Source organism: Populus nigra, chromosome 11, assembly GCF_951802175.1.
Source record: "Populus nigra chromosome 11, ddPopNigr1.1, whole genome shotgun sequence".
NCBI classification, from domain to species: Eukaryota; Viridiplantae; Streptophyta; class Magnoliopsida; order Malpighiales; family Salicaceae; genus Populus; species Populus nigra.
Window position 1 is genome coordinate 954,291 of NC_084862.1, and position 18,560 is coordinate 972,850.

At 35.9% G+C, this 18,560-nt stretch overlaps 1 protein-coding gene across 1 annotated transcript; it reads left to right on the forward strand.

Annotated features, from left to right (window-relative positions):
- The first annotated feature begins 1,848 nt into the window (after positions 1-1,848).
- On the forward strand, positions 1,849-10,378 carry LOC133668338 (probable leucine-rich repeat receptor-like protein kinase At1g35710). The gene is made up of 4 exons (XM_062088114.1): positions 1,849-3,095; positions 3,168-4,695; positions 9,439-9,737; positions 9,876-10,378. Exons 1-4 carry the CDS (start codon positions 1,871-1,873, stop codon positions 10,250-10,252), a joined length of 3,429 nt encoding a protein of 1,142 aa, XP_061944098.1. The 5' UTR covers positions 1,849-1,870; the 3' UTR covers positions 10,253-10,378.
- Positions 10,379-18,560: the final 8,182 nt, after the last annotated feature.

Here is an 18,560-nt window from a genome sequence, read left to right on the forward strand (position 1 = left end):
TATTCCCTCATTAACTTCATAAAAATGGGATTGATAGGAACTTGACCAGGCTCATTGAAGGACCATACTTGTTTTGACTTGTTCCCGTGGTTGTTACGGGTACTGATCCATAGTCTTCTCAGTCTCTTCGTCAAAGTTGGCCCTCCATTATGGAAATTTGGTGAGTCTCTCACATACACTTTTCCGTTGTCTTTTCTGTGGAAAATATGGAAAGGGAGAAGAAATTATTGATGAACTGGAATTACAAAGCGATCTCCCATTGAATATATAGAAGTGATCACATTGTTTAAAAAAACTTTCGAAATTAAAGTTTCTTTCATAGAATTCTTAGCTTTTTATTACCCTTTATTTACTTTCATACTCAGTTGGTCATAAAGAAGCTATATTCTCTATGATCCCACAATACTTTCATAGTGATTAACGTTCTCTATCAATCTCATCTCCTGCTGGAAATAGTCTAACTATTTCATTTTTCTGTCTACTTGTCAAGCATGAGAATTTACAGAAAAAGCAAAAGTGAGAAGACTTGACATTGTAGAGACCTTTATCCCTTCATGGTAGACACAAGGCAGTGTGCATGTGAACGTAGGACTTTCCAGTTAATGTCGCAAACTATGATATGGAAAGGGGAAAGAAAGTTGAATTGGAATTTTATCAGAAATTTGACAACCGTGTCAAGCACGAGAGCAATCATCGATCATAGTTTTAAATTTTTAAATCAGAATATTATTTTGAATCGTTATAAATATTATGGATATTTTTATTGTACATAATTATTCAGAAAAAAACTCAGTTCATTTATTCACTGTTACTCATTTATTTAACAAGTAAAAAAAATGAGAAATTACTCATCTTCTCCATTTATTTAAGACTAAAATTCTCTAATGTGTCTCTACAATTATACTTTTTCTCAATCATTCTCTAAATTTATGATCATTCTCCAATTCATTCTTTTGTCATAATTTTTTATCCAAACTGTTGTAAATACTCACTTACGAGACTCTACATCCTATTGGAAATAGCTTTGAAAATAAATAATTAATCCCTATGATTTAAAATCTATTTGTAATTTGATCCTGTTCTCCATTTCATGGTCTTTTTCAATTTATTTTATTTCTTTATATGACATAGTAAAAGGGAAAAAAAGATAAGATGGAAAAATTAATGAGAAAAGGAGGATATTTTCTAGAACAAAAAAATTCAATCAAGCATATATAGTCAACATTGGTCAAGTGATTAATTAATATTTTAAAGCCAGGGGGTATTTAATTCATTTTACAGAGGGATTAATTTATAATTTACTCTAACAACAAATTGAGATCAATTAGGTTAAGAAAAACATATTAAAGACAGAATCTAAAATATAAAAATATATCAATTTATTTTTTCTAAAATAATTGATCAATCGCATAAAGATAAAAATATTTATATTTTCATTGGTTGAAAAAAATGACACAACCTCTATGTATCAGCAGTATCTAGTAAGTTGTGTCCTAGGCAAAATTATTTTTTTATGGTTATGTCTTGGGCTCATTGAATGATAAGCTTGAATTTTTTTCTAGAAAAAACTAGTTTTTTTTTAAATTGGAAAGGGACCGTTCATTGTAGAAATGAGGAGAAAATGTTGTATAGTACTCAAAAAGTATATCTAAGTGGTCCGTGTTTGAAAATAATAATAATTTATTTATTTAAATTTTATGCACTATCACTAGCGTAGTTAATTTCAATTTAATTAGAGAAGAGATGTAATATTCAATGATTTTTTTAAAAAAATAATCCTAATCATGTTTTCCTTCCTATAAATACCTCTCCATGGAAGAGCCTAATCTACCATAGCAAACCATATCCTATATCTCTTGAAAAACACACCATGACGTCCTTACTACACAAACCATTCTTCTCGTTCTTTCTCCACATCCTGTTTTTGCTCCTTCACATATTCAACTTTTCTTCTTTCTTTGCTTTAGCTGAACACGCTTCCTCCACAACTTCACGATTTGGTAATAATACAGAAGCTGAGGCTCTTCTTGAATGGAAAGCCAGTCTTGACAACCAAAGCCAATCTCTCCTTTCTTCTTGGGTCGGCAGGAGCCCATGCATTAACTGGATTGGAATCACTTGTGACAATTCTGGAAGCGTCACCAATTTGAGCCTTGCAGACTTTGGCTTGAGAGGTACGCTTTATGATTTCAACTTCTCGTCCTTCCCCAATCTTTCTATTCTTGACCTTCAGAACAATTCTCTTTCTGGGACCATCCCACATGAAATTGAAAAATTAAGAAATTTATATTTTCTTAGTCTTTCTAGAAATCAACTCTCTGGTCCCATCTCTTCTTTTATTGGAAACTTGACAAACCTATCTGGACTCTATCTTTGGAATAACAAACTCTCTAGTTCCATTCCTCAAGAAATTGGGTTGCTAGAGTCTCTCAATGAACTTGACTTGTCAGATAATATTTTAACCGATGAAATCCCTTGTTCCATTGGAAACTTGAGAAACTTATCTTCCCTTTACCTTTTGCAAAACCAACTCTCAGGTCCCATCCCTTCTTCTATTGGAAACATGACCATGCTCGTTCATATATCACTACAACAAAATAATCTCACTGGTTTGATCCCCTTCTCTGTTGGAAACTTGACAAACCTATCCAAACTCTATCTTTGGGATAACAAACTCTCTGGTTCCATTCCTCAAGAAATTGGGTTGTTAAAGTCTCTCAATCAACTTGGCTTGTCAAATAATATTTTAACCGGTAGAATTCCTTATTCCATTGGAAACTTGAGAAACTTATCTTCCATTTACCTTTATCAAAACCAACTCTCAGGTCCCATCCCTTCTTCTATTGGAAACATGACCATGCTCGTTGATGTATCACTACAACAAAATAATCTCACTGGTTTGATCCCCTTCTCTGTTGGAAACTTGACAAACCTATCCATACTCTATCTTTGGGATAATAAATTCTCTGGTTCTATTCCTCAAGAAATTGGGTTGCTAAAGTCTCTCAATGAACTTGACTTGTCAAGTAATATCTTAATAGGAGGAATCCCTTATTCCATTGGAAACTTGAGAAACTTATCTTTCCTTTACCTTGCTGATAACCAACTCTCAGGTCCCATCCCTTCTTCTACCGGAAACATGACAATGCTCACTGAACTTCTTCTAAGTCAAAATAATTTATCTGGATGTGTTCCTTCAGAAATAGGACAACTTAAATCGCTTGTGGACTTGATATTACTTGAGAACAAACTTCACGGCCCATTGCCCTTAGAGATGAACAATCTCACCCATTTGAATACTTTGTCTTTGGCTAACAACGAATTCACGAGTCATTTGCCACTAGATTTATGCCATGGAGGAGGATTGGAAAGCTTTACAGCTTCCGACAACTATTTCTCAGGTTCAATCCCGAAAAGCTTGAAAAACTGTACTAGTTTATATCGAGTAAGACTTGATTGGAATCAATTAACAGGAAATATTTCTGAGGTTTTTGGTGTCTATCCACATCTGGATTATATTGATTTGAGTTACAATAATTTTTATGGTGACCTTTCTTCAAAATGGGGAGATTGTCGTAACATGACAAGCCTTAAAATCTCAAACAATAATGTTTCTGGTGAGATACCACCAGAGCTTGGGAAGGCTACTCAATTACACTTGATAGATCTGTCATCAAATCAGTTAAAAGGAACAATCCCAAAAGATTTAGGGGGGTTGAAGTTGTTGTACAAGCTTATTCTTAACAACAACCATCTTTCAGGTGCCATTCCCTTAGATATTAAGATGCTTTCCAATCTTCAAATCCTAAATTTAGCATCTAATAATCTGAGTGGATTGATTCTAAAACAACTTGGGGAATGCTCAAATTTATTGTTGCTGAACCTCAGCGGCAATAAATTTAGAGAAAGCATTCCAGGTGAGATAGGCTTTCTACTTTATCTTCAAGATCTTGATCTTAGCTGCAATTTCCTGACTCGAGAGATACCGAGGCAACTTGGGCAACTGCAAAAGTTGGAAACTCTGAATGTCTCTCACAACATGCTTTCTGGACGGATTCCGAGCACTTTCAGAGACATGTTAAGCTTAACAACTGTGGATATATCATCCAATAAGCTACAAGGCCCCATACCCGATGTCAAAGCCTTCCACAACGCTTCATTTGAGGCATTAAGGGATAATATGGGTATATGTGGCAACGCCAGTGGTCTAAAGCCGTGCAATCTTCCAAAAAGCAGCACAACTGTTAAGAGAAAGAGCAACAAACTTGTGATTTTGATTGTACTCCCTCTTTTAGGAAGCTTGCTTTTAGTGTTTGTTGTGATTGGAGCTTTATTCATTCTCTGCAAAAGAGCTAGGAAGAGAAAACCTGAGCCAGAAAATGAACAAGATCGAAACATATTCACGATATTGGGCCATGATGGGAAGAAGTTGTATCAGAATATCGTTGAAGCTACAGAGGAATTCAACTCCAACTACTGCGTTGGCGAAGGAGGATATGGAACTGTTTATAAAGCCGTGATGCCAACAGAACAGGTGGTTGCTGTGAAGAAACTTCACCGGTCACAAACAGAGAAGTTGTCCGATTTTAAAGCTTTTGAAAAGGAAGTTTGCGTGTTGGCAAATATTCGACATCGAAATATTGTGAAAATGTATGGATTTTGCTCACATGCAAAGCATTCTTTTTTGGTTTATGAGTATCAGGGAAACATGCAGAGAATCTGCTCAAATCAACACAAAGAAGGAATAGCAGAAAATCATGGCACAGACTCTGCCATCAACGATATACTTGAAACGTAAACTCTGCAGCTGTATATTGTAATAGCACAGTTTTAGCATTACCATTTATTTGTTTCCAAAACTGATTCCACGTTGCTGTATATATTGCACACAATAACTATCAATAAGAAAGTGGAATTATTCATTGAAACAGCTGCTGTGTTGAGTTTCTTTATGGTATCAGAGCAACCAAATTCTAACGAATCACCGATCCAAAACACCATGTCATCATCCTCCGATCAAAACCCAAATTTCACCCTCAACACCCAACCCTCTTCCACAGCAGACAAACCACTTATTGCTTTCAATATCACAGCACAGATCAATGAAAAATTAACCCCCTCCACCTTCCCTCAATAGCGTGCTCAATTTGAAGCACTTCTTATTGGTTACGATCTACTCGACTATGTTGAAGGCACACTTCTGTGTCCCTCCTCCTCTGGCACCGCCACTGATGAGCTCTGCAAGCTCTACTGGGTCCGGCAGGACAAGCTTATTCTGAGTGCTCTTCTAGCCTCCACATCATCCTCAATCACACCACTCATTGCTACAGCAAAAACATCTCATGAAGCTTGGAAAAAGCTGAAAAATTTATATGCTAGCCGATCAAGAACTCGTGCTATGCAGTTAAAGGAGGAACTTACCTTAATCCAGCGTGGACACCGGTCAATTACATAATATCTCCATGCTGTGAAGACCTTGGCTGATGAAATAGCCATTATTGATCACTCAATTTCAGATGATGACCTAACGCTTTATGTATTGAATGGTTTAGGTTCAGAATTTCGGGAGATTATAGCGCCTATTCGAGCCCGAGAATCACCACTGACATTTGAGGAGTTGCATGATCTGCTGGTGGGACATGAGGCATATCTGAGGCGCTTGGAAACAGCAACGCAGCACCTAGTAGCTTCCGCCAACTACACAAAGACGAAGCCTTCTAATTATAGAGGGAGTCAACAGTGGTCCCCCAAACCAAATGACAACCCCCGAGGGTATCATGGTTCCAACACAGGCAGAAATTTTAGTGGCACTCAACGTGATGGACGTCGTTTTAATTCTGGCAGAACCAACAACTTCAATCGACGTTATCAGCCCAAATGCCAAATATGTGACCAATTTGGTCACGTTGCAAAGTCCTGTCCTCAGTTTCATCCACAGAATGTATCTGTCAATTGTGCCACAACCTCTACCGGGAAGAACAACAATTGGTTACTTGATTCGGCTGCTTCACATAATATCACGGGTGATCTTTCCAATTTATCTGTTCATTCCGAATATGATGGAACTGATGAAGTAATACTCGGTGATGGCTCAGGTTTGGCAGTCTCACATGTTGGTTCTTTGAATTTACAGTCTACCCACCGAAACTTTACACTCCATGACACCCTCTATGTTCCAAATCTTCGCAAAAATTTAATTTATGTCCATCATTTTACCAAACAAAATAATGTTTTTGTTGAACTTCATCCTTTTCATTTTTTTGTGAAGGACGCGACCACGGGGGCGATTCTACTAAAAGGAGCGTGTAACAATGGCATCTATATCTTTCCGGATTCAATGGTGATACCCCAAAAGGTTGCTAATGTGCATGAACGGACTTCCATTGATGGATGGCACAAGCGTCTTGGGCATCCTTCACTCAAAATTGTTCATCATCTTGTTAAGAATTTTTCCCTTCCCATTTCATCGCAAAAAAAAAAAAAAAATTTCATCCTTATGTCATTCTTGTTCCATTAATAAAATACATCAACAATCCTTTCATGGCACCAGTCTTCAAAGCCATGCACCCCTTGAACTTATTTACACGGATGTGTGGGGTCCAGCTAGTTATACTGGAATAGATGGTTCAAGATACTACATTATTTTTGTGGATCACTATACAAAATATATTTGGTTCTATCCAATGGCAACTAAATCCGGTGTCTCTAATATTTTTCCACAGTTCAAAAAGTTTGTTGAAACCCGTTTTCAAAAACCAATCAAAACACTCTACTCTGACAATGGAGGTGAGTTTATTGCTTTAAAATCTTATTTCTCACGTCATGGCATAACTCACTACACCACTGCTCCATACACCCCTCAACAAAATGGTGCTTCAGAACGCCGTCACCGTCACATTGTGGAAACGGGCCTTACACTACTTCAAGATGCAAATCTTGATTTTTCGTACTGGCCCTATGCTTTTCAGACTGCATCCTACCTCATAAACCGACAGCCCACACCACTCCTGCAACACAAATCACCTTTTGAAGCTCTTTTTCATCAAAACCCAAGTTATTTAAAATTAAAAAAATTTGGCTGCATTTGTTATCCCCTCACACGTCCATATAATTCAAATAAAATGCAACCAAAATCCAGAGTATGCATTTTTCTTGGTTATTCATCTACTCAAAATGCATATAAATGTTTTGATCCTCATTTACAAAAATTCTTTATCTCTCGTCATGTGTTGTTTGATGAAACTCAATATCACTGCACCTCCTCACAAATTCTGTCCAAACCGGTTAGTCCAGCCAGTCATCAAGTCACTCCACTGCATCTTGGTTTCCCACAGATCGCTGTGCCACCACCAATGGTCTCCACAACACCAACCTCATCACTGTCTCCGGAAGACTCCCCTGCCATTGTTGCATCCTCCCCAGGTACTTTCAATACCCCTGTGTCTTCGTTAAATTTGGAACAACACCCCCCTCTTCACCCTACTGAACTGCATCGTCCAACTTCTCCACATACCATTGTTTCCAGCCCTATCCCACCTGTAAATCCTCCTCCTCACACCCGCACCATGACCACACGCTCCATGAACCAAATCTTCAAACCTAAACAACTTCACACAGTAACCAAACACCCTCTCCCCCAGACCTTAGAACCAACTTGTGTGAGCCAAGCCATTACTCAACTTCACTGGCGTGAGGCTATGTCAAGAAAACTCACTGCTCTAATGAAACATGGAACATGGGACCTCATGCCATTACCTCCCAACTGTGTACCCGTGGGTTGCAAGTGGATCTTTCGGGTTAAAAGGAATGCAGATGGCTCTGTTGACAGATTCAAAGCCCGCCTTGTTGCTAAGGGTTTCCATCAACGTCCAGGGGTTGATTATACAGAAACGTTCAGCCCTGTAGTAAAACCAGCAACTATACGCGCTGTATTATCTATTACAGTCATGCGTGGCTGGGAATTACGTCAAATGAATGTTAACAATGCATTTCTTAATGGTGCATTAACTGAAACTGTCTTCATGGTGCAGCCTCCGGGGTTCAGAGATTTATCCAAACCTAACCATGTCTGCAGGTTGAACAAGGCCATCTATGGCCTTAAACAAGCACCTAGAGCTTGGCATACAGCACTCAGAACTGCTAGTCTTAAGATGGGATTCCACACCTCCAAGGCCGACTCCTCTCTATTCATTTACAGCCATGAATCCAATCTCTGCTACTTACTAGTTTATGTTGATGATCTTGTCATAACAGGAAACAATCCCACTCTTGTGACCACCTTCATTCAGCAGCTAGGCGATATGTTTTCTCTCAAGGACATGGGACCTCTTCACTTCTTCCTGGGAGTTGAAGTCATTCCCACCAAGGCTGGCTTGTTCCTCACACAACATAAATACATTCGTGAGCTTCTAGCTAATAGCAACATGAGTGGTGCCAAAGATATCTCCACGCCTCTATCCACATCACAGTCACTTCAGCTGGTTGATGGTACCACTGCTGTGGACAGCTCAGAATTTCGCCGCATTATGGGCAGCCTTCAATACCTCTCTTTGACACGCCTAGATATTTCATTTGCAGTTAACAAACTCTCTCAATTTATGCACAAGCCCACTACAACCCACTGGACAGCAACCAAGCGGCTTCTACGATACTTAAAACAAACTATTTTCTATGGTATTCAGGTTCACAGAGCTGGACCTTCAGTGTTGCACACATATTCTGATGCCGACTGGGCTGGGAATGTGGATGACCGCACGTCGACGTCTGCATATATCAGTTTCCTAGGACCCAATCCCATTTCATGGACATCCAAGAAACAGAGAGCAGTTGCACGCTCCTCAACGGAGGCTGAATACCGGGCACTGGCTAATGCGGCCTCAGAAACAATTTGGTTGTCCACTCTCTTCAAAGAACTTGCATTTCCAATCCAAGACTCTCCTCTGCTGTTATGTGATAATCTAAGAGCCACGCACCTCAGCTTCAATCCAGTGAACCATTCACGCATGAAACATATTCAAATTGATCTCCACTTTGTACGAGATTTGGTGCAACAAGGAAGTCTTCGGGTTAGACATGTACACACACAAGACCAACTCGCGGATCTGTTAACCAAGCCACTGTCCAAACAAAGAACGACTGTGTTACGTAACAAGATTGGGCTTGCCGATGGAAGCTCAATCTTGCGGGGGCGTATCAGGGAAACATGTAGAGAATCTGCTCAAATCAACACAAAGAAGGAATAGCAGAAAATCATGGCACAGACTCTGCCATCAACGATATACTTGAAACGTAAACTCTGCAGCTGTATATTGTAATAGCACAGTTTTAGCATTACCATTTATTTGTTTCCAAAACTGATTCCACGTTGCTGTATATATTGCACACAATAACTATCAATAAGAAAGTGGAATTATTCATTGAAACAGCTGCTGTGTTGAGTTTCTTTAATGAGTTCATTGAAAGAGGAAGCTTGAGAAAGATTATAACCAGTGAGGAACAAGCAATTGAGTTCGATTGGATGAAAAGGCTAAATGTTGTGAAAGGGGTGGTTGGAGCTTTATCCTATCTACACCATTCTTGCTCTCCTCCGATCATTCATCGAGACATTACCAGCAATAATGCCCTTCTGGATTTGGAATATGAGGCACATGTCTCTGACTTTGGCACAGCTAGAATGTTGGTGCCTGACTCATCCAATTGGACCTCATTTGCAGGTACTCTTGGATATACTGCTCCAGGTGCGTAGCTTTATTTCAACATCAAGTTACTAATGTGTTATAGTGAAAATAATAGTGCTTTTTTAGCTTTTATTATAAAGTCTTTTGTTTCAACTATTTGATTAAAACTAAGCATAATCAATTTTTTTAATTTGGCAGAGCTAGCTTACACAATGAAAGTGACTGAAAAATGTGATGTCTATAGCTTCGGAGTGGTAACAATGGAGGTGATGACAGGAAGGCACCCAGGCGATCTCATTTCAGCACTCTTATCACCAGGATCTTCGTCATCATCGTCGATGCCACCGATTGCTCAACATGCACTATTGAAGGATGTGTTAGACCAACGCATCTCCCTTCCTAAAAAAGGAGCAGCAGAGGGCGTTGTCCACGTGATGAAAATTGCACTTGCATGCTTGCATCCCAATCCCCAATCTCGGCCTACAATGGAAAAAATTTATTTGGATCTTACAGCTAAGTGGCCTCCACTGCCTGAGGCATTTTGCACAATAAGTTTGGGAGATCTCTTCTCCTAGTGTTTAGCTACTTCTTTTCAATTATCAACTGGAACAATAAATTTTTGTAATATGATTTTCATCATCAAACTTTATTTCTTTCAAATTATGTTGGCACTGTTTTATACATTAGAATTTATTTGTCTTTGCATGATGTCACATATATGAAGGGTTTGAGAATATTCTGACTTTAAATTGAAAATCAATATCATGGAATAAAATTCTAAGTTATCGCTGAAAAAATTAAAAGAACAATAACTAAAATTAAAAAAAAAAAAACTATCGATACAAATTAATGAAAAACATAGACAGCTGATTGCTCCACCCATTAATATTCACAGCTAATTGTGATATATATTTGCCCTCATTCCCAATACAAGGAGAACATAGACTATCGATAAAGGCTACCACTGAACCATGATGAGCAGGATTGAAGCTCCAATAATATCGTTTTGTGACATCAGTTTTAAATGGGCACGTTCATTTAAAAAATATATGGGCTCTATCAAATTCTTTCTAAAAAAATCCTTTAATTCATTAATTTGCCCATAAAATCCTTCAGGTTATATCAGTAAAAATAATAAAAACTAGCATAAAATGCCTTCTTATTTTGTTAACTTCAATTTATTTTTTCTAAAAGTATATGAATTTATCAATTAATGACTACCTAAACAAAAATATTTCTTGATTTAACTTAACAATATATGTACAAAATTTGATTTCAAAAGCAAAATTTAATGAAATATAAAAAAATAGCACGGACAATAAGAGCCATATGAAATTCTATAATGAGTTATAGACACTATCAAATTTAACAGTTTTACTGACAGATATTTTCATCGGTACTTACACTCATAGTTTGTCGGTATATACTTCATCGACAGGCTCATAGACAAAAACAGTACGTCAAAAAAACTCTAGTTGGTAATTTCTACACCTTTAACAAAAAATTCAACTCATCAATAAAATTGATAAAATATAAAACGGACTCGTTAAATAAGTCATTATTTATTTCATTACAAAACACTTAAGTAAAAGATTTGACATAAGTTTCATCAATTTACAAACAAATATAATTTTATAAAATCTAAAATAAATCCTAACATGTACAAATCATAAATTCATACAACAAATGTATGAGAAAAACCTATAAAATAAGTAAACACAAAAAAAATTATACATATACTACAAAAATATAAAAAAAATAACATTTTAAAATTGAGTTCAAATAAAAAAAGATAAATTTACTTACTTAAAAAAAATAATCCTAAAAACAAATTGAATTAGAACACATATATTAACAAATTAAGTACTGTAGTGGTTGAATTTGTTATGAGAAGTTGAATTGTGTTGAGATTGGAGGGGAGGGGTGGTAGTTCGATGCAAGAAAAAATGCATTAAAAGGGGGATAAGAGGGCCGATTATGTCGGTAAAGGTCATCGTACTATACCAATAGAAAAATTCGATTAATATTTCTGTTTGTATTTATCAATTTACTAGTAGTGAGTTAAACTTCAAGTAGGTTCTCTATTTATTTTATTTTACAAAAGAAAGTCTTGAGTTCAAATATCTTTTTGTATTAAAAAAAGTGATAAAAATAAAAATACAAATAAAAGTATAAAACAAAATTTTCTTAAAATTTTGAGGTAAATAAGCATAAAATGAAAACATTGATTTTTTAATCTTAAAATGTTTGCAGTAAAATTTGGTATAGACGTAAAAACTTAAGTGGTTAGGAGAAAAAATGTATTTTTATATTATTATTTAATACACTATTTCAAATAAAAGCTCTTTAATATAATATCACTACTATATCAAACAACTGTTTCAATTTAAGATTTTAGAACTTAGGTGAAGCTTTTTATATTAGTTTATTGAATGTTTTCAAGTCCCTTAAACTGAGTTTCTGTGTCCGGTGTTTTAAGCGAAGGAAATGAGGTGGCGGATATTTTATATTAGCTTGGCTGTAAAAACGTAACTGTATTTTCTTTTTTTTTTTGTTTTTTTTTGGATAATATGAATTTTTTTTTGCCATGACAAGGGAGAGCCTGAAAGACAATGCAAAGAAAAGATGGTTCCGGCACCTTGCTTTACCTGTTCGCGTGGCCCTCCATTATCAATTCAGTGGAAAATTTAGAAAGTTTCTATAACACCCCACCCTACTCATAAGATATTATTCGTTTTGGCTCACAAGTCTCATGGATTTGTTCTTAGTAGTCACACATAGTCTCAAAACACGTCCGACTAGTCAAGGTGAATTTGCTCATATAAGGCTTTCCTTCAAGTCATCACCCGCCGATATAGGATATTACAATCCACCTCTCTTAAGGGGTTCGACGACTCCGTTGGCACCATCGAACAACCAGTGAGCCGGGCTCTGATACCAAATATAACACTCCACCCCACTAGCAAGATATTGTCCGCTTTGGCCTACAGGCTTTACGGATTTGTTCTTGGCAATCACGCATGGCCCCAAAACGTGTCTGACTAGTTAAAATGAGCATGCTCATATAAGACCTTTCTTCAAGTCATCACCTGTCGATGTGAGATATTACAGTTTCCACTGAAAGTGTCAATATCTACAGGACCTGCACACTAGCTAGCAAGGAGAGCCCACAATATTGTCGCATCATATGATTTGGAAAGGGAGAAGAAATTATTGCAAATGGCTTAATTCATTAATCTTCTTATTTTATTGTGATTATAGATGCTCTCATTCCCAATTAAAAACGAAATCTTCTTAAGATTTACATCCTCTCTAGGGGTGAATCCCAATCTCTTTCACTAGGAATCCTGCCTCCATAAGTATATATCAAATTCGCTAAACAAAAAGTTATGTATGATCTCACCTTACATGAATTGTTTTATATAAGGTTATTGAATGTTTTTAAGTCCCTTAAAAACATATTTGTCGTATCATATGATTTGGAAAGGGAGAAGAAATTATTCATGATTTGAAATTTTTTATCTCCTACCAAGATTTAACATATTTGTTCAATAAAAAAAATTAGGTTTAAAACTTAAAATTTATATAGGTTTATACTAGTTTGTGTTTATTTGTATTAATTAAAAAGGAATGAAATTTAAACTTATGATTGTTTAGTCATCAAGTCTCTAATATTAGGTCAAAAAACCTACTAGAAATTTTTTTTAATTAAACAAATTATAGTTGAATGAAAAATTAATATGAAAAAACCCTTGATTTTTATAGATTTAATTCTTGATTTATGGTGGTTAATTAAAGGTTAATAATAGTGAGAATTAATTCTTTAATTTCTTAACTTTTAAAATTCACTATAAAAGGAGAGTGGAAGAAGAGTTTAATCTAAGAATTTTTCAGATTTCACACACTCTTCCTTACCTTTTTTTTTTTTAGTATTTTTCTTCTTCTTTTTATCATTTGAAGTTCCTCCCAAAATCTAGAGTCTAGGTTCATCTTGTTGAGATATATTTGAGTTACATAATCTTTAGTGTAAAGATCTTATTTAGAAGTGTATCTAAATTAAGGTTGTTTTGTTGGAATCTTAAAAGGCATATTACAAATATCCTAGTTGCATAAGTGAGGAGTAATAAAGTGTTAAGAATAAATAATTCATCTTTGACAACAACAAAATTTTTATTCTTTTAAAGTGTTTCAATAAGTAAGTACATACCCTCATTTATTTTAATTTAAGCATTGTTATTTTTATTATTAGTATGCATGTTAGAAATTTGATCTTATATATATTGCAAGTTTGATTATATGTGTTTAGTATGCATGTTAGAGTTCTATTATTATTATTTTTGTGTTGAAAGCATGTTTGTCTTTAGTTATGCTTTTGCATACTTATAATTTAAAACATATATAGATTCTAGGCTTTTGTTGGAAATCTTTTGTTTAACATGTCTTTGTGATTGTTGTTACTCAATTTTGGACCCCATGTGCTGGAGATGGTGTATACCCATTTTGAACTGAGTGTAGGAGTGTAGCTCATGTTTGCTAGAAAATTGACAAAAGCGGAGGAGAAAGAAATATTTTTTTCGAACCCTGTTTGAGTTGTTTTCTGCTCTGTTTATCCTTTCCCCTTTGCTGCCAAAATCATCAGGTTTTCTTAGATTGATCAGAATTCTTCATAATGCTAAATTCATTCCTTCTTTATCTGGTCTTTAAGGTTGGATAAATCCCTCAGAATTTGCATTAAAAAATGGTTATGCCGCTATTGTAATTTTTTATTCCAAATTAGGCTCTGATTCTGACTTGGTTTCGTACGATATCTGACCATCCTAGCTATATTCTGTCACTCATGACATGTTGAAAAATTGACCTATACCTTTATTGGGTCCTAGGGATCACTGATCTTAGGGCAGACTCTCAGTCAGATTTGGATGCTCGGCATTGTCAGATCAAGAACTTTTTTGACCAACTAGATTTGTGCTAGATTCTGTTCTTTAAAACGATTTTATCTCCCTTCGACTCCTTCATCAAAGTTGTAGTCTTGGATGCATAGATGAATTTGGGCTTTTGAATTGCTTGATTTCAATATCAGAAGCTCAAGATATTCATGTTTGAAATCTAGCGTGAAAACATAGAATCCTGCCGCGAGAAGGTTTCCAGCCGAGTTTGGTTGCAATTCTGTTATTCAAAACGAATTTATCTCACCTTGAATCCTTCATCAAAGTTGTAGTCCGGGACATGTAGATGAATCTGGGCTGTTGAATCGCTTGATTTCAATATCAGAAGCTCAAGATATTCCCGTTTGAATATTTAGTGTGAAAGCAGGGATTCCTGCCGCGAAAAGGATTTTTGCCCAAGTTCGCAGGCCTGATTTGAAGGATTTTTTTTGGACCAAGGACTGAATTTAAAAGTGATAAAATAAGGGATTCAATTGAAGATGAAATCAGAAGGAAATTGGTTGGAACTGGATCATCATAAAATGACGGGATTTCTACCGCACCGAATAAGGAAATAAGACTTTGCAGCATGCACCCCTCCCCATCTGATTTCATTCCTTTTTTGCTGCACAACCCTCCCTGTCTGATTTCTTTCCTTTTCTCCACAACTTCCTGCTAGTTTCCATGATTATCTCGTTTGATTTTGGAGCTGCAGATCACGTTTTTGTGCAACTATAATTCATAGGAAACAGCAGCTTTTGACAGCTGCAAAATGCCATAAAGAGAAGAACCTCACCATCATCTAATGGCTGGAATTTTAACCCTAACATAGATGGCTTGGATGATGTGTTAATGTTGGAAAGAAATCACTAGAATCAGTACATAATCAATGAGAGTATTGTAGTTTCCTCATTTGTATTATTTGGCTGCAAATCAGCTGGGATTGTCATCCTAGATTAATGCATTGAATCTTTCCTAATAAGAGCTGTGTATAGACTATGTATACTCTGCCTCTGCTGACCTAAAAAGGAGAAGGGAGAAAAGAAAAAAAGAGGAGACGGAGGCAAAACAAGAGGAAAGAAAGGAGGCTGTTCTTTGATACTAAAAAGCCTGGACTGGAACGTGAAAGAGGGTGGAAAAACGCAGAAAGAAAGAGCATAAAAAAAGAGGTGAAAACGGAGAGAAAAAGAGTATAAAAAAAGGAGAAAAACGCAAGAGAGGCAGAGTAAAAAACAACGCAGTAAATAGAGGGAGTTCCTTTCTTGCATTCTGGTGTTATTGTGAGGAAAAAGGAGAGAAAAAAGACAAGAGGGAGAGGGAGATTTGCTGTTAAACCTTGACAGCAACGTTCGCTTGGTTTTCCATTTCATCTTCTGCAGAAAAACGTTGAGACCTGCAGGTATAAGTCTTAACTTTCTCCTCCTTTGCTGCCTTTAAATCTGTTGTGTTGACGTTTTAAAAAACCTGTTTTGTCTTTGCTTTGCACATTCGTTTTCAATTTTAGACTACAATGAACGCTTGCCTTTTGTTGTTCCTGACGTTTTAAAAACCTGTTTCTTTTTTCTTCTTTTCTTTCTTTCGCTGGTTCATAAGGAACCGTGGGAGGGGGGGCTGTTGTTTCTTCATCATCAGCTCCCTTTTCTGTTCGTTTTTTTGCTTCTTGAGAGATTAGTCGGCCATGGTTTTGTTTTTCCTATATACATGAATAAAGCATGCTCTCCCAGTTTCTGTTTTGTTTCTCTCTGTTGGCGTTGTGAAATGAATAAGGCATTTGCTTTTTAAGGTGAGGAAATAATGGGGTTGTGAGGCACGGACATAGGGGTTTGATTTCAAAATTTCAGTTTTAAAACTGTGGCTCCCTCATGCATACGAGTTTATTCCTTTCCAGTTACAAAATTTTAAGTTGATTTGGCTTTGAAGGGTTTTTGTTACGAATTGTTTCAAGCTTCTTGTAATTCTTATAATATGTATGATAGCTTGCTACTTTCCATTTTGATGTTTACATCTAATTGTGATGTTTGTGTTTTTGAAAAAATATAAAAAAAATATTTTCTTGTGTGTTGCATACGGCCGATACCCTAACATGTTTTGAACGCTCTTTTTTATATACAAAAAATATTGGAAGTTTCGAAAATGTGTTTTCGTATGGATTTCTTAAACACAAAAAAAATTATTTTCTTGCATTTCTGGATTTTACAACATGTTTGTAAAACTCCAAAGAGTATTGGCCAATATTCCAAAAAATATAAAACTCTTATTTTGGGGGGAATTCATCTATTATTCACCGCTAATGTTTGGATAAAGAAATCCTTAAAGGACGAATATCCAAAATATTATTGGGAATAATTTGTTATTATTCACTGTTAATATTTGGATAAAGCAACCCGGAGTGGTAAATATCCAAAATAATTTTCTAGGAATAATAAATCCGCACCCATCCTTGAAAGAAGCCTTGATTATAATTGAGGACATTTCAATTTTTTTACTCCACGGTTTAGGAGCCGTGAGAGTATAAAACACTAAGACAAAAAAAAATAGGTTTTTAAAGCACCCTAGATTTCTAAATTTTTATCCCTCCTCCTTGCGATTTACGAGTCGCAAACTCTTGAAAAACTAAGGGGAAAATGAGCTTTTAAAGCACATGGAACTTCCTTTGATTTCTATCCTAATAATTTTAGTTTGAATCAGAACCTAGAAAACTGATGGGATTAGAAAACACCAACACCATAGCAATTATAAGACAAACCAAACACCAAGCAGCTTACCTTAGGTAGGGCGTACTAGAGGTGCTAATACCTTCCCTTTACGCAACCAGTCCCTTGCCTTTAGAATCTCTGAAAGACCAGTTAGGTTTCCTAGTGACCATAACACTAGGTGGCGACTCCTTTACAAACAAAACAAAGACCCCGAAATCAATCGAGGATCGCCGCGACGCCGCGCTCCGCCGCGAGGGTGCGACAGTGATGATAAACTAAATATCTTTACTCACTAGTCTAATAAATATATTTACAAATTTTGATCTACAATCTTAAGTCTTTAATCTATATATTAGACTTTGTTTAGTTTATCATGTGAAAATAATAATAATAATAATAAAATAATAATAATAATATAGATTATTGCTAAAGGGTTTTTAGCATCTTTAAAATTTAAGTTATTGTCACACTCGACATTGCGGTGGCCTTAAAAATTTTCATGGAAAAGAACAAATTTCTTGTATCTTGTTCTTTAATAGAAAAGTCTTGTTTAAGGAGTCGCCACTTAGTATTATGGTCACTGGGAACCTTAATTAATCAGCAGAGATTCTATGGTACGGGACTGGTTACGCAAAAAGGAAGTCTGGGAAGATATTATCTCCTAGTTTTGTCATAAATTGCTAACATTTTGCTGGTTTATGCTATGATGGTTTGCGTGTAATATTCCTGACTCTGGCACCAGTGAATATTCAACTACGGATACTTCCAATTCTAGTGTTGGTAAATATTACGTAACTATAAAAATAAATAAATTTAAATCAATATTTTTTATTCCCGACTCTAGCGTCAGTGAATAAACAAATAAAATAAATTTATTTTTACGCATGCATAATTATTTTTATTTTTATGTAACTAAATAAAATACAATGAAATAAATTTGAATCAGTATTTTTTATTCCTGACTCTAGCATCAATGAATAAAAAAAATTATATTAATATTTTTTTTATTTATACATGCATAAATTTTTTTTTTTTTTTTTTTTGAAGGTTAGGTCTGGGCTAGACCCAGCCAACCTGGCCTGGTCACAAGCCCAAGCCAGTGACCCGGCTGGGCAAAGGCACGCACAACGCGTGCGTGCATAGTGAATGGCTAATTAAAATTCACGGCAACAGTGTCTAATGAATTAAATTGCAAAATGGGAAAGGATGAGCTTACCTGGTCTGGTGTGCTTGACCACGAAGACGAAGCTGCGGGTGATTAG